Source organism: Myotis lucifugus, unplaced genomic scaffold (assembly GCF_000147115.1).
Source record: "Myotis lucifugus unplaced genomic scaffold, Myoluc2.0 scaffold_189, whole genome shotgun sequence".
NCBI lineage: Eukaryota > Metazoa > Chordata > Mammalia > Chiroptera > Vespertilionidae > Myotis > Myotis lucifugus.
The window spans coordinates 2,412,958-2,433,406 of NW_005871237.1; the positions used below are offsets into that span (position 1 = coordinate 2,412,958).

At 39.3% G+C, this 20,449-nt stretch overlaps 2 protein-coding genes across 5 annotated transcripts in view; both read right to left on the reverse strand.

Moving 5' to 3' along the window:
* Window positions 1-484: 484 nt before the first annotated feature.
* LLPH (LLP homolog, long-term synaptic facilitation) lies at window positions 485-5,446 on the reverse strand. Of its 2 annotated transcripts, none has more exons than XM_023760671.1 (3): window positions 4,332-4,469; window positions 3,295-3,506; window positions 485-1,095 (listed from the first exon to the last, which is right to left on the reverse strand). In XM_023760671.1, the coding sequence occupies exons 2-3, from the start codon at window positions 3,497-3,499 to the stop codon at window positions 917-919; spliced, it is 384 nt and encodes a 127-aa protein (XP_023616439.1). In that variant the 5' UTR covers window positions 3,500-3,506; window positions 4,332-4,469; the 3' UTR covers window positions 485-916. The 2 variants fall into 2 exon arrangements, with proteins under 2 accessions (XP_023616439.1, XP_006096919.1); XM_006096857.3 differs by lacking the exon at window positions 4,332-4,469 and adding an exon at window positions 5,349-5,446 and having other exon boundaries at window positions 734-1,095.
* Window positions 5,447-9,087: 3,641 nt separating this feature from the next.
* The window catches only part of TMBIM4 (transmembrane BAX inhibitor motif containing 4), a 17,612-nt gene continuing 6,250 nt past the window's right edge, over window positions 9,088-20,449 (reverse strand). Inside the window, exons 2-7 of one of the 3 annotated variants that reach the window (XM_006096858.3) lie at window positions 18,576-18,684; window positions 17,228-17,333; window positions 14,926-14,959; window positions 12,076-12,193; window positions 9,883-9,928; window positions 9,088-9,341 (exon numbers count right to left, since the gene is read on the reverse strand). In XM_006096858.3, coding sequence (XP_006096920.1) covers window positions 9,138-9,341; window positions 9,883-9,928; window positions 12,076-12,193; window positions 14,926-14,959; window positions 17,228-17,333; window positions 18,576-18,684 — 617 coding nt within the window. In that variant the 3' untranslated portion in view covers window positions 9,088-9,137. The remainder of the gene's footprint in view (window positions 9,342-9,882; window positions 9,929-12,075; window positions 12,194-14,925; window positions 14,960-17,227; window positions 17,334-18,575; window positions 18,685-20,449) is intronic. The other 2 variants (XM_023760670.1, XM_014462741.2) reach the window with 2 other exon arrangements.

A 20,449-nucleotide genomic window follows, 5' to 3' on the forward strand; every position in this document is an offset into this window, starting at 1 on the left:
AATTTAAATAAGAGTGAAATTAGTAAACTGTAGCAAGACAGAGCCAACAAAAATCATTTCATTATACAAACATTTCCAACAGTATATTCTATTCTTCTGAATACTAGTTTTAACAAGTCAAAGCTAAACAAGTTTCTTTATTGCTAGATCTCTATAAAATAATACTGAGCAAATACTTTCTGTGTATCTTCAAGCACATAGCACTTCCCAAACTGATATGACTACAAAATGTATTTTTTCACCACACATCTGGAAAAATAGATTCTGAGAAATATACTCTTGGAAATGTTGCATTATATTAGGCTACATAATATAAAAACTGATAAACATTACGCTAGTTCCCAGGATATTCTAATCTCCTTAAAAGATGGATCATACTAACTAGTACATGTTAATAGTCTATCTAAAAATTTAAAAGAAGAATCTGGACTTCTCCACTACCAGAATACCTTAAGGATACATGAAAGAAAAGATATTCACGATCTAAACAAAATACCTTTCATTATGAAGTATACAAACTCAAAACTCCAAACAAGTACTGCTGATAAGATCCACTGACATTACATTTTAAAATAACATTATATAATTAGTCTTCTTTAATCTAAGTTAGTATAGTATCACTTATCTTTACTAATACCAAAAACCACAACCACATTAATATTTGATAGAATCTTGATGTCTGAAATCTAATCCCTGTATATCAGATAGCGTCCAATTAAAATATAAGTATAGCTTTCATTCATCAAAGGAAATATTTTATTCAAATTTCTAAAACAAATTTGAGGTGTTATGTTGGGTTTGAATTGAAGAAAAAGGCCCAGTTAAAAAATGGTTTTCATTTGATAGAAGCTGAAATAGGTGTATACATTCTAATCAAAGATCTGCCCCATGTGGCACTTTTCAAGTTTTTAAAAGTCTACCAGGCCAAACCCTTAGCCGCCTTCGCTGCTTTTGCTTTGCTTTTCCCCTTTCCTTTTTCTCGCTTTGCCTTCAGCCTTTTTCTTTGCCTCTGGTTCATCCATATGGGGTACTGTCCATGCTGGTCTAGAAGAGTCTTTTTGTTTCTCTTAATGTCAGTCTCCATTTTCATGTCATCTGAATAAAAGAATGGAAAAGCTATTAATACTCACGAATGAAAAATCAACCCTGTAAAAGAGCATATTAATGCAGTGAGAACATCAATAGTGAAAGTGGTCTGAAACTACAAAAGAAAAAACAAATCCCTCATTGACTAACTCTGAAAACCCCTAACAACACTTTCAGTGGAGACACACACATGCTGGCAAGTGTTCCTACTACTGTGAAAGACAAGTATTTGTGAGCAAAGAGACACCACCTTTTTAGTCACTGAAAAACTTTCTAAAGAATGTTGTCATGATTGTCCTTTAGAATAATAAAGGTTAAATAGGAACCATTAAGGATGTATGAATTTGAGTTACTGCGTTAGGGGTAAGTATATGGTTCTGAGTGAGTTACAAGAACATTTCTTAAATTAAGTGCCTTCTTGAGCTAAATAAGACAGCTGAGCCATTAAGAAGTGTACCCACACTTCTAATGGACAGGCCTCAGAAGTAAATGAGCTGATTAGGAATGAATGGCCACTTCTAATGCCGTGAACTAGGAAGAGGAGGAGCAGTAAGCAGCAGGATTTAGATGACAGAGATGGAGAGAAAATAGAGAATGACTGGATATATCTCGGGGCTACCACACTTTTCTAGCCAGATCACATGAAGAAATCCAGCTCTACTAACAGGAGACTTGGCAGGAAGCTCAGTGCAACCATGCTGTGGTACATCTACCACCAACCTTACTTATTGTGAAGGACATGCCCAGAATGGCCCTCCCTGGGAACTGACCAAGGTATACAAGGTCGTCCATGTTTTCTACCACCTGACATTCACTTATCTGGTTTACTTTCTCTCTTCTCTAAAACAATGGCAAGTCTACTAGAATAGAGGCCTTTTCTCTAATATTCATTATTTCTATAGTACCTGGAATAACTAGTTGATGAATGATTATTTTAGGTGCTATTCTAGATTCTAGGGACATAGTGGTCCAAATAACCTCCCTGCTCTCATGGAGTTTACAACGTTCTTTTGAGAGGAGAATAACAGAGCAAACTTCAGCCTGTGGTAAGCAGTTTTTTAAAGAGAGGTTCTGTACCTCTATCAGAATCAGATTTAGTAACACATGGTGGACTCTGGTAAGCATATGAAAAGACAATGTAGTGTTTTAAGCATGAAAATAAAACTTGATTTATATTCTAAAAAGATCACACTGATTGATAGGCTGAAAAAAATCAGAAGGGAAAAAGAGCTGAAGAGAGAAAAGGCTACTATCATAATTCAGTCAAGAGATAGTGATCATTTAAAGTGAAAGCATAAATGAGAAAAACGAATAGATTCCTGTTGTATTTTGAAGATACTCAAGATGTGCTAATTGTTTAGATGTGGGAGAAAAAGGAAAGAGGAATCAAGGATAACTGTGAGGTTTGTGGCTTAAGAAATTAAGTGGGCAGATGAAGGAGTGGAAGGGGAAACATGAACTTGAAAGCAGAGATGAGGAACCATATTGAAAACAGGTAGATACTAAATGGGGAGACACTGTGAAGAATGGGAAAGGAAATTTCTAGGATTAGAAAGTTAAGGAATGCTGCTCTTTTCCTTGATCACTGTACACCACATAAATACACTTCTATTTTAAGACCCTAAGTATTGTGAGTGCTTAATTTAATTTGTTGTCAAAGTAGTGTATTAACCATGTGAAAACCAATGAGTCTTTCTCTGTATTGAAACTATAATATACAGCCTCCAATTTCAGACAATAACTAAGACAAAGAGGTCTCTAAAATCTGTCAAAATCAAATACAGGGAAACTTTATGAATTTTCAGGATAATGTAAGTGCGGAGGACTCTCAGAATGGGAACTAGTTCTTGCAAAGGGTAAAATGAAGAAAGATCTCCTTTTGTCCTGCCTCGTCCCTGACTGAATTGTGTACCTTCCAATGAGGATGTCTAGGTTTGCCTACTCCTGTAGCACTGTCTATTTCTGAGACATTTGGGCTATTGTATAAACATCAAAGGCCCACTCTGCATATCCCCAAACGTGCCTATTCACATGAACTGGCTATAAAATAGTTTAGCACAGAATCTCTAGCAGCACCATAAGCCTTCAAAGAATAATGTGGGCATGGCAGGAGGTTTGTAGGGACGCAAGTGTGGGAGTGAATGGAAGACAGGAAAAAAGAAAAAAAGTCATAAAAGGAAACTGACAGAATTTTTTTTTTTAACTCACCTTTGTCATCTTTCACCACACACTGGGTTTTCACTTCAGAATGTTTGGGGACCACCACAGTTGCTACCTCATGAACATCTTTCATTAAAACATCAGTATCTACTTTAAGAATACTTTTAAGTCTGCTAAGCTCCTTTGGGGCATTCTTTTTTCTCTTTTCAGCACGCATCTTCCTTTTCCACTTACTCCGTAAGCTTTTAGCCATATTTTATCTGGAAAGTGAACAAAGATACATATAAAATAGTAAATATGGACCATCAAAGAGGGGCAAATGCTCGGAAAACCAAATCAAAAGCTATCTCTACAAAACATAAACAAACGGAAGGTAAAGCTCTTTAGTCTGTTCATGATTTATGTTGGCTTAATGTGCAACTTCTGTGTGGATCAACATGGCCATGTACAGCCATTAAATAATTAAGAACACCAAATCAAACTCCCCTTGGTCTCTAGCTACAAGTCAAGCCAATTCTGAAAGTTCCTGGAGTTTCCATACAAGATGCAAAAATTTAATTTCCCCCAAAATGCAAAGAGCATCATCACCTTACATTTAGGCAACGACTCACAAATCACAAAATGCTTTTATAAATATCTCTTTTAACTGAATTTTGACTTCACTCAATCCTACAGGACACACACCCAAGTCGTCATTACCCACCCCTTCAAGTCAATCTAGCCATCTTAAAGTTGTCCAATTCCACTGCTGCTTTCTCTCCATCCCTTATTCCCAGCCCTAAATCCTCCACAAGGTGATTAGTGAGCTTCTAAAAACTTAGAGCAGCCCTGGCCAGTGTGGCTCAAATAGCTGGAGCACCATCCCGCATACCAAAAGGTGGTGGGTTCGAGTCCCGGTGAGGGCACATATCCAGGTTTTGGATTTGATCCCTTGTTGGTGTGTGTGCAGGAGGCAACCGATCTAAGTTTCTCTCTCACACTGATGTTTCTCTCCCCCACCCCTTCCTCTCTAAAATCAACTAAAAATAAAATTAAAAAACAAACAAACACGAAAACACACAACTTAGAGCACATGACTGCCTTTCCTTAATGACTTTCCACCTCCTATCTTCAAGATCTACAAGGTTATTTGTGACCTGACTCCTGCTTCCTTCAACTCTCTCTCCTCTTGTTCCATTTCACCCCCAACTGCATCTGAAAAAAGTCCAACTGGTGACAATGCAGGGACAGTGGGGATGTGATGAGAGGGGAGAGGTAAAGGATTATAAAGAGTTTTTAAGGATAGTTTTGAGAGTGATTTATAACATCCTCTTAATTGTGCTGGATTTATATTTGCATACACCTATCAAAGCTTATATATATTACACACTTTAAACATATGAAGTCTATTGTGCTAATTACACATCCATAACGCAGTTATATAAATCGTTATGACACGGCTTGGGTGGGAAAAAGTCCACACGATGTCCACATCAGGACCTTTCCATTTGCTCTCCTGTGCCTGAGAACCCATCTTCTCAAGGCTTGCTCTTCACTTCACCGCCTGAGGAAGAACTTCTCCGACCGTTAGCTCCCCTCCTAGTATTTCCTATGACAGATCCTTCCCTTCCTTTTTAAGATGTGCTACAGTCTGAAATTGAGTTTATTTTCTGTCACCCCCGATGGACTGTGACTCCACTGGGCAGGGACTACATCGGTCTTTTTCACCGTTGGGTCCTCCGATACATAACTCTCTGCACATAGCAAAGGTTAAATAGACTTGCTGAATTAATAATGACTAGTGGGTACCATTTCTTTGGACGCCAGCAATCACAAACTCAGGCTTTTCCCTTGTGAATAACAACCCCAAACCCGTATGCAGTGGGGATGGAAGGATTTCGTTCAACAGTCTTGAGGGCCGAGGTTAACCCGAGCCAGACTGAACGACGGACTCCAGTTCGCCCGGAACACCGATGCCCGAGGGACGCCGAGACGAGAGGCCCCTGCCCCCAGGAGGGGCTTGCACCTCAGCCTGCCCAGTGATGGACGGGACTGCAGGCGGGCTTCTCCACCAGAGGCAGAACGGAGCCCCAAGTCCCACGCGCCACAGGACACCCGCTTACCTCAGGTTCACCACTCACAGAACACACGCTCCAGACGACCGGAAGCCCAGCACTTCCGCCTTCCGGGACGCCTCTCCACACCGCGCCGCCCCGCCCCCTGGCGCGTTGCACGCTGGGAGCCGAATGTCCGGGAACGCCTCCAGAGGCGGGGTCTTCTGAAGTTGAACGCTGACGCGCTTCCGGCGTTTGGTCGCCTGCAGGCCTGGGGGCCTGGCTCCTCCCAAACAGGTTCCGAAGCGGAAGTTGAAGAATGCGGAAGAGCCCAGGTCGAAGTTGGGGCGCCCGCCAGGCCCGCTTCCCGAGCGCGGCGGCGGCAGTCTGACATTTTAACCCCACGAGTGACGTTGACCAGCGGACCCTGCTGCCAGGTAAGGAGCTCAGAGCCGGCCTTTAGCTCTCACGTTCACACAGTACTAATGGATTCCCTTACACCGAACCATCCTCCCATGGACACAAACTATAATGTGGTAAAGGCCTAGGGTAGGGGGCTTTTTAAAAAATTTAGCCCGCTGTATTTGGTCAAACATTTCATCAGTTCTCCCCTAATGCCTTGGCAGAGACAGACCAAATGACTTCGCAGGCCGGACGTTCCCTACCCTGTATTACAACTTCTTTCAAAAATAAATGTTTGTACTGCGTCTTAGAGAAAGCTCACTTCTACGTAGTTCAGATTGATTGCATCTTTCTTAATAATATACCAGGCCAAGGCTTTTAAATAGACATTTGGCACAAGAAAAGAGAAAAAGACAAACTTATGAAAATGTCTTGGTGTTAAATATATGCCATAATTCAGCATTACTAATGCTTTAAAACCCTGAATTTTAACCTAAGCTTCTCGCCAGTTTGTATAAAAGCAGTTCTAACAGAATAGTTAAGTGGCCTTGGAATATTTAAAAACCCCTAATCCATTCCTTCCTTCATCCATTTGAGTGTCTCCTCTGTGATGAGCACTCTGTGATGAGCACTATGCTGGGTATACAAAGATGAAGGAAACCCAACTACGGACTTCAGGAAACTTTAACCCCTGATGGAAGGACAAGGCTTCGGGGGTCAAAGTGGACATTGCTTCTCTCCCCTCACAGGGGTGGACGGATGCTGTGGGACGGGAGGCACAATGGGTCGCACTGTGTACCTGACCGGAAGTGGGCTGTCTCTCCATCTGAAAGGCATACTGCACTATAGACACTAGCCCGCGGGCGCTACCCCCCCCACCCCACCCCCAGTCAGGCCTCTGTGTGGAACCCCTGCTGTGCATAATCACTTAGTGAAATAGGAGGACTGCTGGGACTCAGATGGTGACTCCATGTTGCCCAGGCCCCAGGTGATGGAAGTGGATTGAAGCCAGGTGTGGGAAAAGTCATGCAGGCCAGTTAGGTAGCGTCTGCTGCACCTCTTTCCTCAAATTACACTCAGTCAAAACAGTTCTCAGATACTGCTCCTACCTCTCTGACTGCATTTTGTACCTTACACATGGAGTTGCCTGCCACTCTGAGTCCCACTAATTCCACTTTTTTAGTATTTCTGGAGTCTATTTTCACGTTTACTTGATGTAAAAAAAATTGAAGTTGCACGTGCCCTTTTATCCAGTAGTTCTGCGTCCGGGTATATTCCCTACCTGGACAAACTCTGTTATCTGTGCATGCTGGTAAACATACAGGGACATACAGAGCAGGACTGATTATGATGGTAAAAAAGGAGGAACCATATAAAATTCAGTAACAGAAGAATGTATGAATAACTATGGTTCATTCATAAACTATAATACTCTACACCAATGGTTTTCAAACTTCTGGGTGTAGTGATTTCTGTACACCCTGAGAAATTACAATATTTTTCATACCAAAAATTACAACAATTTTTGGAAAACCTGATACCATTTTTAAAAGATAAATTATTTACATGTCTACGTTTTACCTTAAAAAGTGTATTTCCCAAAATAAAAAAACAATTTACTGAAAACAGTGGCATTGTTTTACATTTTTAAAAAATGGTTTGGCTCAGTGGATAGAGCGTCGGCCTGCAGACTCAAGGGTCCCAGGTTCGATTCCGGTCAAGGGCATGTACCTTGGTTGTGGGCACATCCCCAGTAGGGAGTGTGCAGGAGGCAGCTGATCGATGTTTCTCTCTCATTGATGTTTCTAACTCTCTATCCCTCTCCCTTCCTCTTTAAAAAATCAATAAAATATATTTAAAAAAAATAAAAAATGGTTTAGCCCGGCCGGTGTGGCTCAGTGGTTCAACATTGACCTATGAACCAGGTTGCAGTTCAATTCCCAGTCAGGCAGCCAATTGATGTTTCTCTGGTGTTGTGGGTTCCATCACCAGTAGGGGGCATGCAGGAGGCAGCCTATCAATGATTCTTTCTCATGATGTTTCTATCTCCCTTTCCCTCTCTGAAATAAATAAAAAATATATAAAAAAATAAATAAAAATATATATCTTTAAATGTTTGTATTGATTTGATTAACTTTTAGAGAAACATTTTGTGTCCCACTTATTTATGCATTCATTGGTTGCTTCTTGTATGAAATTTATCTCACAGTTCTGGAGGCTGGAAAGTCCAACATCAAGGTGCCGGCAGATTTGATGTCCAGTAAAGGCCTTCTTTCTAGTTCACAGACTATGTCTTTTCACTGTAACCTCACATGGGACAATGGGTGAGAGATCTCTACAGGGTCTCTAATCTTTTAAGAGTAGGAATCCCATTCATGAGAGCTCCACCCTCATGACCTAATCACATCCCCAAAGCTGTACCTCCTGAAACCATCACACTGGGCATTAGGTTGTGGGACACAAACATTCAGATCAGACCACTGCAGGAGCTCCAGTGGCGCAATCGGTTAGCGCGCGGTACTTATACAGATCAGACCACTGCAAAGTCCTAACTCTTGTTAGTATCTCAGAATGTGACTATATTTGGAGATAGGGTCCAAAAGAGGTAATTAAGGTAAAATGAGATCACTAGGGTCCCCTAATCCAATATGACTGGTGTCCTTATAAGAAGAAGAAATTTCACACAGACAAGTATAGTGAAAGACCATGTGAGAACACAGGGAGAATGACAAGCCAAAAGCGAGGCCTCAGAGAAATCCCACCAACACCTTGATCTTGGACTTCTAGCCTTCAGAACTGTGAGAAAATACATTTCTGATTAAGCTACCCAGGCTGTAATACTTCGTTATGGCATCTCAATAAAGTATTACAGTGAGGAAACTTGCCAAAGTTTCACTGGCCACTAGTTTACAGTTATAATTTTAAAATGAAACCTGCACTTAAAAAAAATGGTCAAATTTTATGTCACAATATCTGACTTTCAAGCAGATTAATTTTTAATACATTTTATGATGAAACGTCATTAACACTTTAATACAATTCTGAATAATTCTCTGGAATTTATCTTTTAAAATTTTTCCTTTCTAAATAAAATAAAAAAACCCTAGCAGCTCAAGGCAGAAACCAACCCTGGACAGGATGCTATCGCATCACAGGAGGCACACATACCCTCAGTCACTCTGACTGGGTGAGAGTTTAGACGTGCCAGTTCATCTTTGGGATATGGAAGGAAACCAGGGTATCCAGAGAGAGCCCATGCAGACATGGGGAGAACTTGCAAACTACACACCGACAGTGGCCCTTACTGGGAATGGATTTTTTTTCTCACTGAACAAAATATTAAGAACCTGCTATATTATAGTATAGTAATAGCTCAGAAGTACATAGCATACAAATAAAGTAATAATTGGTAGTTGTTTCAAACTTTATTAATCATTTTACATATCCTGTTTTCAGTCACTTTTTAGCTGCTTCCAAAAGTCGCAACAGGTGCAAGAATAGATTGATGATATCCAAGTAGAGATTGATGGCAGCTAATACATACTCCTCAGGTGATAGCCTGTGCATCAGTGAATGTGTGTCATAGATGATGAATCCACAGAAAAGAAGCGCTCCTACAGCAGCCACAACCAATTCCACTGTCTCACTATAAAAAAATAACTGTAGGCAAAACATTAAAGTAATAAGTAAGAACAGTATTAAGCATACTGAAATTACTTGCTCTTAAGTTACATATACTACCTACCTATATATTTAATAATGCTGTACAACTTTGAATACAAGTGTTAAAAGTAGAAAAAGGCAAAGCAGGTCCACCCTGGCTTCTGATAGATGAAAGAGTGACTGGATGAATCAATGGATATCCCCCTACTAGATAACCCACTGACTTTGAACAGTAGCATCCCAAATATAAACTAAAAAATTTTTTTCATAATGATATGTGCCACTTGGAGGTTAGCAATTACAAATGAGGGCCTTTAAAACTCATTTGTTCATCTTTCTTTCTATCAATAATACTGATTAACATAAGACCTTGATTTTTCAAAAGATAATTTTATAACCACTCTATACAAATGTTTCAGATAATTATAATGAAGTATCCTATCTTAAGATTATGCCTCTGACAGCTTTTTTGAGAGTATAGTATTTATATTGACATGGCCAGAATTATATTTCAAGTTATCATTCTAAAATAACTCACCCTCAAGATTCCTGACAAGCACAAAATCCACAAAACAGCAAACAGTCTATGGAAATAAAATATTAATAATTTAGAATAAATATTGTTCCTTACAAAAAACTTTGTAAACCCATTCAACATATTCTGAAGAAATAAATCCATCCTGCTATTTGTCAAAGAATAGTTTAAATGTAAGAATTCATAAACATACAATGAATAATGTAGAATACCCAGAAATTGAAAGAAGAGCTATTTATTCAACATTTGTTTATATGGTGCATAACACTACTTAAGAGTGTCAATTTTTAAATTTTCAATTGAAATGCACAGGAAGCACACATACCCCCACAACAGAATTAAATCAGAAATTAAATACACATTTATATTATAATACAGTGTCGTGAACTGAGGATATGGTGAGATTCCAGCCCTCAGTTATCTTGCTGGAACGGCCATAAAGCTCAGGCTACATCTGGCATATTTAGTTAGAATGAAGTATCTCACCACCTCATAGTATAGATCCTTCAGGACTGAAAGGGACTCAGGACTTGTCTTTTCATACCTAAACCCTGGGGAAACGCCAAAGTTTCTGCACCAAGAATATGGGAAGTTGGGATTAAGAACTATAGAGCATGTGAGATTTTACCTTACTTACAAGCAAATAAGTTACCCTAGCACAATTCTGTGGATGCTAGTAGAACACAGGGGACTCCTAGGTCTGAGATGAAGGACACTTTATTACAACAATAACAGTAGCTGAAGAACTGGCATAGTAGATAGGTGTTGTGGGAGTAAAGAAATTAAAGAGTTAGAAGGACAAGGTTGAAGAAAAAGTATGACGTTTGGCATTTAAGATTTCAGCAATGGAATAATCCCTAGTGATTGCAAGGTCCACAAAGAGGCCATGGCAGGGAATGAAAGTTGCTGCAGTAGAAGAGGTCCAGAGATATTGAGAGGCAAAGGTGATGGATGGGCCTAACATGTAGTTTGATGCTAAAGTCTTCAAAGAATGAGGAGGCTTGACCAAAAAGGGGATCAATGACAGTAATGAGGAAGGGTAGGATGTGTATCACCAGAAAGCATAAGCCTTAATGCAATGAATTTCTATTATGCTGAAGGAATAATGAAAAGTGGCACCAGGAGACTAAAGCAGTTTTTAATAGTAACCCCCAACCCCCACCCCAAGCTATATAGGGTGTGGGGGAATGAGTGGCTAGAGAACAGTTCTCAGGGAGGAATCAAGTTTCAGCTGAGATAAGGAAGAAGAAAGAAGATGTTATGAAGAGGCTGAAATATAGGGAAGATTATTTACCAGGAGTTCTAGAGACTATAGTAGAATGGATGGGAAGGAGGGGAGCAATTAGAGTTCGGAATAGAAAGAAGAGAGCAAACCTTTCATTATATATATATATATATAAATGTATGAAACCCCCTTTCCCCAAAAAATAAGAAAAAAAGAACATGTTACCTTTCCCTAAATCAAACTCCATTTTAATAAAACTATTCATCTTGCACAATTATCAGTGTTGTCTAACCAGCTATATTTTATCCCAACAGATTTCTGATAATCTGGATTACCAGGGGAATAAAGGAGTTGGGGGGGGGGGGTTACAAGAGTACAGTTTTGTAAAATTTTAGTGTTGTAACAGGAAAAAGAACAGAAAATGGTTGGGTGATTATTTGTGCCAACAGGAAGCCAGAGTGATTTTAGAAAAAAAGAGTCTATTCATTCTTAACCTGGTGAGGGCAACACAGTACTATTATCCTAATAAAAAGGATCATTCTATATATCTATTAGTTTGAAGAAGGATAGAGGTTAATCAAATGGATCAAAAAGGTTTTAAGGTTCATGCAGACATCTCCAAAATCTTGCTTTCACCAAGGTTTTGGATGGTTTTGGTAACATTTATGTTAAGACAAAAACCTAAATAATTTAGGCAAATTCCATACCATTCATAAAGCACAGAAGCCTACTCTCTAGAAAGCTAATTTATTTTAGCATTCACTTCCTTTTCAACATAGAGGGGAAGGAAATGACTCAAAGCCAGTTTCCATGCCCTTGAATGTTCTGGGAGAGTAGGATCCTATAACTCAAAGAGATGACCTTTCATTGTGCTCCACTTTAAAAGGCAGTATTCAAAACTAACAGTATAGCACTTCTCTCAAAACTCTAATATTAAAGATATCTATCATAGCCATGAATATATTACTTACCCTGCTCCAAATTTGCTGAAATCTTTCTTAGATTGTAGAGTATACATAGTCAAACCAAGAAATACTGCAGTAGTCAGTACAAAAGCTTGGAGAATAATATACACATCATAGAAAGTAACTGTAAAATTAAAAAAAACAAACACAGATTTAAAGTGCATATAAATATACTCAATATAAAACAGCTTTTTTTCTGGGTTTTAACCAAAATGCTTTATTTTCTCATACTACATGCCAATAAGAACTAAGAAAAGATTCCTTATTCAGCCTTGAGTATTGATTGGTACAGTAAGACTACCTCCATAATGCAATAACTAGGCTCCAAAATATTCATCAATGCAAAATAAGGAGGTCACATTATTCTGAGTTAAAGAAATGACTGGAGATTACACAGCTAGCCAGTTAGGAGTTTTGGGGGTATGGAGGAACAATTCTCACCCTACCCCTGTTCTAGATGCAATTAATCACTATCTGCGGTGATTGTCCATTATGGCTTAGATATCAATAGAGAGGATTCTGGGTTCTGTGGCTGGATGGGAATTCCTGGATAGTATACAGCAGTTCTAGCAATCACCTGGTTAATTGTACCCAGTTCATGCATTGAATATGGCTATTGCAATACAACTGCTTAACATTTTAAGAAAATGATAAATTATAACCTCTTTAAAGGAAGTTAATTGCTTTGAACCCCAAACCACGTAAGTTATTTTTAATTTTTCAGGGATTAATTATCCAAGCTCTTTCTATTCCTAAATGCTAAATTATTGTAATTTCTCCATTTATGCCATTACAGGATTAGGAAGGTGAACGCAGAAAGATAAAACATGAAATCACTTTTGCTTCTTGTCAGTAATTTCGGTGTAAGATGTTCTCAGATTATCCTCTCTACGTATTTCTACCCCAATTCCAATACCCTTGAAATAAATCTCTTTCCTATATCCCTTACAAATGGTGGGAGTCAGGGAGGGCAGAGATGGATTTGATAAAAACATTAATAGTAAGTAACATTAATAGATAATAAATCTAACAAGTAAATATTAACACTTCCTATGTTATAAAATTTCAGTCCTATTTTAGTACTTACTATTTTCTTATATTCTAATTATTTTATAAAAGAGGTAATTACCAAACAATACATACATTCAATAAACTGGCATCAAAAGTTAAAAAAAGTATTGACAAGATAGGAAGAGATAAATATATTAACCATAAGGATTAACAGTTTATTGAGAGTAATGGTTAATACTGACCCTTTTGATACCCCAGGTTATCATTTTGAAACAATCATAATTTTTACTGTTAATCATAAATTTTTTTACTTGAGGCATTAAATAGGGTACATCAAGTAATTATAAAAGACATTCCTTTCAAACACATTTAACACCAAATACAAAACAGAAATTACTACTGTTTTTTTGTGGGGCCATTTGAGAAAAGATGAGGATCTATATATATAAAAAAACAGTGACCAAAAAAAAAAAACAAAACAAAAAAACCAGTGACCAGAACGCCTTAACGACTGAAACGACCAGTCGCTATGACACCCACTGCAGCCAGCCAACCGGCCCCATGGGGGCAAGGGGCCAGCCGGCCAATCTCCCATGGCCCCTCCCCCCAGCCGTCTCTGACACTGATTGGCCTCTCCCACCCCAATCCGGGGGCGGGGCCAGCGGCCAACCTCCTGTGGCCCCTGATGGGCCTCTCTCACCCCAATCAAGGGCAGGGGGGCCAGCCAACCCCCCCCCACACCCCCATGGCCCTTTCCCCTGGCCGGCCCCGCCCCTGATCGCCCCACCCACCCCAATAGGGGGCAAGGCCAGCTGGCCAACCTCCTGTAGCCTCTCTTCCCACCCAGCCCCACCCCCGATGGGCCCCCACCACCCCGATTGGCCTGCGGCCCCTCCCCCCAGCCAGCTCCACCCCTGATCACCCCCACCACACCAATTGGGGGTGGGGCTGGCCAACCTCCCACAGCCCTTCCCCTGGTTGCTGACCCCTGATAGGCTCCCCCAGTCAGCCCCCCCCACCCCAATCAGGGCCGGGGCCGCTGGCCAATCGCCTGTGGCCCCTCCCCCCAGCCGGCCTAGCCCTGATGGGGCTCCGATCAGGGTGGGCCGGCTGGCCAACCTCCCACCATCTCCTCCCGACAAGCCTTGCCCTGATCCGCCCCAACTGGGGCCAGGCTGGCTGGACCCCACCCATGCACGAATTCCTGCACTGTTGCACTGGGCCTCTCGTATCATGATAAAGTATAGTTTGATGCAGACAATTTAAGAGGCTGAGCTCGTAAAAAAAAAAAAAAAAAAGCCTGGCCAGTATGGCTCAGTGGCTAAACATCAACCAATGAACCAGGAGGTCATGGTTCAATTCCAGGTTAGGGCACGTGCCCATGTTGTAGACTTGATCCCCAGTAGAGGGGTTGCAGGAGGCAGATTCTCATCGTTGATGTTTTTGTCTTTCTCCCTCTCTGAAATCAATAAAAATATTTTAAAAAAAGAAAAAGAGGCTGAGCTCGTGATGAAAGTACCTGGCTCAAAACATGTCATCAGCTCCTCTAAGGGCCCTTTAAATTACAGAAAAGATTGTCTTATTTTTATAAATGAATAAACACAAATGAATATTATTCTACATTCCTACTGTTTTTCTAATTCTTTTCCACTACCTCTAAGCTCAGTTGAACTATGTAAAGTATAAACATTTAATTTTTGCCTATATTTTAGGAATTTTTTAGTCTATACCATATTTTTGAAATATGACATTCCATGATGTTAAGCTTTAGTCCCAAATCCTTTTATCCAGAATACTTATCCATATTAAAAAGTAACTGTAATACATAGAATAATTATGGCTTACCAACACAGGCCACAGACAGAGCTTCCAACAGTGTCTAAGAAAAAGAAATTGAAATTACATAAATGCATGTGAAATTTATACTGTCATGTACATGGTTCTAATTTCTAGTTCAATGTGATTCCATATGTATGATCTCATTTTAGCTTCAGAGCAGCCTTGTAAAGTATATGGGACAGATAATAAAAGCCCATCATATAAAAATGAGACCTCAATATGTTGAGTGAGAATATTTAGATTCTAATTGTGATCCCATCACTCCTTAAACTCTAACTAGATATTTCATATCTGTAAGAGGAAAATTATAGAAATAGTACCGAAAATTCTATTTTTCTCACTTTGTGTAATGTAAATAAAAATGAAATTGCAAATCATGTGCACATTTATAAAAACATAAATATCTCACTTAAACATAGGAATATTAAACATTTATATTAAATTACTAATTTAATACTAAATATACAGGTAGCACTTTGGTGTGGCAATCTTAAAACTTTCTCACAATATTCTCTTTCTTCCCTAGTAACAGAATTTTTACCTGGACACACATTTTTACCTTTTATTAAACATGCTATTTTTCAGTATCCCTTACAGCTAGATCTGGCCAGGACTATATTCCAGCCAACAGAATGTGAGTAGAGACATGTACAACTTCTAAAAGTAAAGAGGCTTCCTCCCTTTTCTCAAATAACTAGATGGAATATGGATATGATAGTGAACATCTTATACCATATGACACTTTAGGAATATCTGAACCTTAGCAGGTACCTGGACCTCTGACAACTCCACTAAACAGTCATTCATATTTTTTACATGAAAGAGAAATAAACCTTGTTTTAAAGCATATCACAAGTAGCTCTAGTTTATTTTCTCTTAACTATATATCTTTACTTTTTTTATATGCTTACTCTACCATAGATTTGTCTCAGTCATCTGAGAGACCATATCATAAAAGCAAAGCCAGCAGTATCAGTAGTGGTTTATAATTGTACACAGAAACACTCCCTATTAACCTTCTCTACCTAAAATCAAGAAATCATTAGGACCAGAGCAAAAATGGTATTAGAAACTGTACATGGATGTGAAGTCAATGAAGTCACTGCCACATCCTATATAATAAAGAGGTAATATGCAAATTGACCATCACTCCAACACAAGATGGCCACCCCCATGTGGTCAAAGATGGCCAGCAGGGGAAGGCAGTTAGGGGTGACTAGGTCAGCAGGGGAGGGCAGTTAGGCATCAATCAGGCTGGCAGGGGAGTGGTTAGGGGTTGATCAGGCTGGCAGGGGTTAGGGGCAATCAGGCAAGCAGGTGAGCGGTTGGGAACCAGCAGTCCCGGATTGTGAGAGGGATATCTGACTGCCCATTCAGGCCTGATCCCACCGGACATCCCTCGAGGGGTTCCCAGATTGAAGAGGGTGCAGGCTGGGCTGTGGGATAACCTTTCCTATAACAAATTTTCAAAGTCGTGAGCTTTTCTTTCATAATATTAACAAAAACGTGTTATCAGAATTCATAAAACTTTCTTAAAGGCAGTTTAATCTAATAAATAGCATTTTCAATCTTATTTGACTATAAATATTCTTAATAGAAGTTTGGAAGATTTTGATGTACATTTTTAAGTCAGAACTCAAATCACACTGGATATAAAAATGGGAAAAGTAATTTTTAAAATATATAACTTGAGCCTTACCAACTCATTCTGGTCAGATTCTAAGATTGAGTTTTTATAGGTAGTAGTTTGGGTTTTAATTTTCACAAATATTTGAAACAAATGTGACTTAAACTTAGTTCCCCCAACAATGATTTTGAAACAAGTTATTTAGTAAAGCACATCAATTGAACAAAGTGGTCCTTTAAAAGAACCACAGTCATTAGACAAAAATAAACCGAGGAATTAATCATAAAGATTTCAATTTAAGGCCTATGAAATTAAGGCCAAAATGTAATTTTTTACCAAATAAAAGCATAGAATATTAGGAGTAGAAAGTATCAAAGGGATAATCTATTTTAATATTTTCATTTTACATATGAGAAAACTTAGGTACAGAAAGGCTAAATGCTCTGCCAAATGTCACATAACCAGATAGTGGCAAAGCCAGGTCACGTGATTCCAATTCATTACTTTTTCCACTATATCATAATATTGACAGAAACACTTTGAAACTGACAAAAGTTCAAAAATTTTTACAGACTAGGAGATTATAAATTCTGTTAGTTTACATATATGCATTCAATTAAGTAAGTAAATTTAAAACTCAGTAATAAATGTTAAAGGGACAGATATTGTCAAAGTACTCACAAATCCAAAAAGCAGGTACAGGTTAAGGGGATGCTTATGTCTGTTTAGAATCAATGCAAAAATTGTACCCAAAGATCCAATGGCAAACACCAAAATTAAGGCAGGACTGAAAGACAAAATTAAAAGCAGTTTAAAGTTAAAAAGAATACAGCATAAATAATATTACAAAATTTAATAAAATGTGTCTATTTTATGTGTTTGTAAAAGTACAAAAAACAATCTGGAAGGATCCACACCAACCTGTCAAAAGAAATTATTTTTCCATCTGGAAAATCTGAGGAATATGAGATGGAAAGGAGTAACAGGACAAAGAAAAAGAGCTCACAATGCAAGGGGAAGACTTTTCCTTTTTACTTCATGAACATATCATATTTGAATAAATTTTACAATTGCCTTTTTAACCAAAATACAAAGAAAAGCTATTAAATACTAAACTAATTTTTTAAATCTTTAAACAAAACTTTTAAATATGTTTTTATTGATTTCAGAGAGGAAGGGAGAGGGAGCAAGAGATAGAAACATCAATCATGAAAGAGAATCATTGATCGGCTGCCTCCTGCACGCCCCCACTGGGGAATCAAGCCTTACAACCCGGGCATGTGCCCTGGCTGGGAATCAAAATGACCTCCTGGTTCATAGGTCGAAGCTCAACCACTGAGCCACATCAGCTGAGCAATAAACAAATTTTATACCTAACTACTTTTTTAGGTATTTACTACATAGCTGTAATTTAAATTAAAGATCTTTACCCCAATTGCAAACTAATAGTTCAAGACTTCCCTTCTGTAGGGGAAGGGATGATAGAAATTGTCTACTCCTAAGAAAATATTCATTCCTTATTTTTCCTTTCCTTTAATATAAAGATTCTATATTACTTTTAGCCATAAAAATAATTATTCTGGAGGTCAGGTCTTAAACAAATTTGGGATAAATCATATGGAGTGCCTTTGAAAACTTTTCAGTGAAATTATCCTAGGCCTGATCCAATACTAAGATGAATTAAAAACACATTAGTTAAATACCTTTATTTTTCAAGTGCTCTATTAGGCTTTGGGGACAAGGCATAAGTCTAATACAAGCAAAAAATGAAGACTAAAAACTGTATACAGTAAAAATTCTTAATACAATTCCAGGAAATAAGGGGGTTTAAACCTATAAAACTGTAAACCAGAAAGTTGAGAGGTAAATACCATGTTATAGAATATTTATCAAAACAAAACTAATGTTATTTACAAGAGTTAATAAACACTTTTACATTCAAACATAAAAAGAGAATAGAAAATAAAGAACTTTGCTTATTCCCTTTTGATCAAAAGCAGTGGCTGAAAGTGATTCAGAATCGTCTTACCTTTCATGTATAAATGTCCGTATAGACTCGAAGTATAAAAAAAATGCAGATGTCACTGTAGTTAAGAGAACTTGCAGAGAAAGGATGGTGTAGACTTTTCTTAGAAAGGCTAGAAAAGAAAAAAAATCATACATAACTATTTTCTTAAGCATTTGTCATAGAACAGCAAGATCAAATGTCTTATTAAATTTGTATATATATTTCTTAAATATTAATCCAAATAATGTTATCTGTAACTGAAACTTAAAGAAAATGCTTCCAATGGGGAAAAAATTGTTAAGTGGTAACTGTCTTCCAAGAAGCATCAACTTAAAAAAAATTAATGGGCCAGAATGTAAATGTTTTTCCATCAATATAAAAAGAAAGCATTTAATGCATATTTGTAAATAGCAGTGGTACAACAAAAGATTAAAAAACAGAACACTTTAAAAGAATGATTCTATCTTGAAACTGAAATGCAGGAACAGAAAGCATGTGTTTACATATAAATTTAAGAAGAAATCTTAATTTCCAAGCAGTACAAATGTTTCCCTAAAATGAACTTCCCCTTAAAAGGCAAACAATATATAAATGTAACTTTCACTCACCCATTTTTATTTCTCACTTATAGTACCTCTGCCTCTCATTTTTATACAATAGAAATTCTTACTTTCAGAATATTTTATCAACATCCATAAATTAACTCCAAGGCCTAAAGATTTAAAAATACTTAGTCTTCTGATATACAGATAATATAATACACTGAACACCCGACTCACCACCAGCTTCACAAATAAAACATTAACAACAGTTCCCACCTCCTCTATGTAAACATCCTATCTAATAAAAGAGAAACATGGTAATTAGCCGTAACTTCACTACCCTTCCCATTGGCTAATCAGGGCAATATGCAAATTAACTGCCAACCAAGATGGTGGCCGGCAGCCAGGCAACTGACGCAAACAGGAGGCTTGCTTGCTCCAGTGATGGAGGAAGCCAAGGTTCCCCGCCTGCCGCTGCTGGGCTCTGAGCTTGCTCTCTAAGAAACATTGTTGCAAATATAGAAGCTAAACAAAACCCCAGACCTGCTTTCAGTCAGCCGGGATCTCAGAGCTGGAGTCGCAACAAAGTTTCAAATACAGAAGGTAAACAAAGCCCAGAAACCTGCTTTCAGCAGCCGAGGTCTCACAGCTAAAGCCGGCTCTCAGCTCCAGTGACAGCCATAGAAGGTAAATAAATCCCAGAATTAAAAAAAAAAGGAAAAAAGGAGAGGTTGGGAGCTTCAGTCACCCGCCAGCCTGAAAACGGCCCTCATCCCCTCACCCTGGCTGGCCAGGCACCCAAGCGGGACCCCCACCCTGATCTAGGACACCCTTCAGGGCAAACCAGCCGGCCCCCACCCGTGCACCAGGCCTCTATCCTATATAGTAAAAGGGTAATATGCCTCCTAGCACCGGGATCAGCGGAGCCGCGAGGCCTCACTGCCCCGGTGTCAAGCGGAGCCATAAGGCCTCCTGGCACCGGGATCAGCGGAGCAGCGAGGCTTCCTAGCACTGGGATCAGTGGAGCCGCGAGGCCTCCTGGCCCCTGGAGCAGCGTGACAGGGGGCAGCGCCCAAACCCCCTGATCGCCCTGCGGCTCTGTGTGTGACAGGGGGCGGGGCCACAACCTCCCTATCCGCCCTGCTCTGTTCGTGAAAGGGAAAGGCGCCCCAACCCCCTGATCGGCCCTGCTCTGTGTGTGACAGGGTGCGGCGCCCCAACCCCCCCATGGGCCCTGCTCTGTGTGTGACGGGGTGGAGCTGCAACCTCCCCATCGGCCCTGCCCTGAGTGTGACAGGGGGGAGTGCCCCAACCCCCTGATCGGCCCTGCTCTGTGGGTGGCAGGGGCGGCGC

Coding starts and splice junctions, on each gene's coding strand:
- LLPH (XM_023760671.1), bottom strand. CDS start 3,499: ATGGCTAAAAGCTTACGGAGTAAGTGGAAAAGGAAGATGCGTGCTGAA. Junction 1,096..3,294: donor TGTGGTGAAAGATGACAAAG/GTGAGTTAAAAA, acceptor TCTTTTATTCAG/ATGACATGAAAATGGAGACT.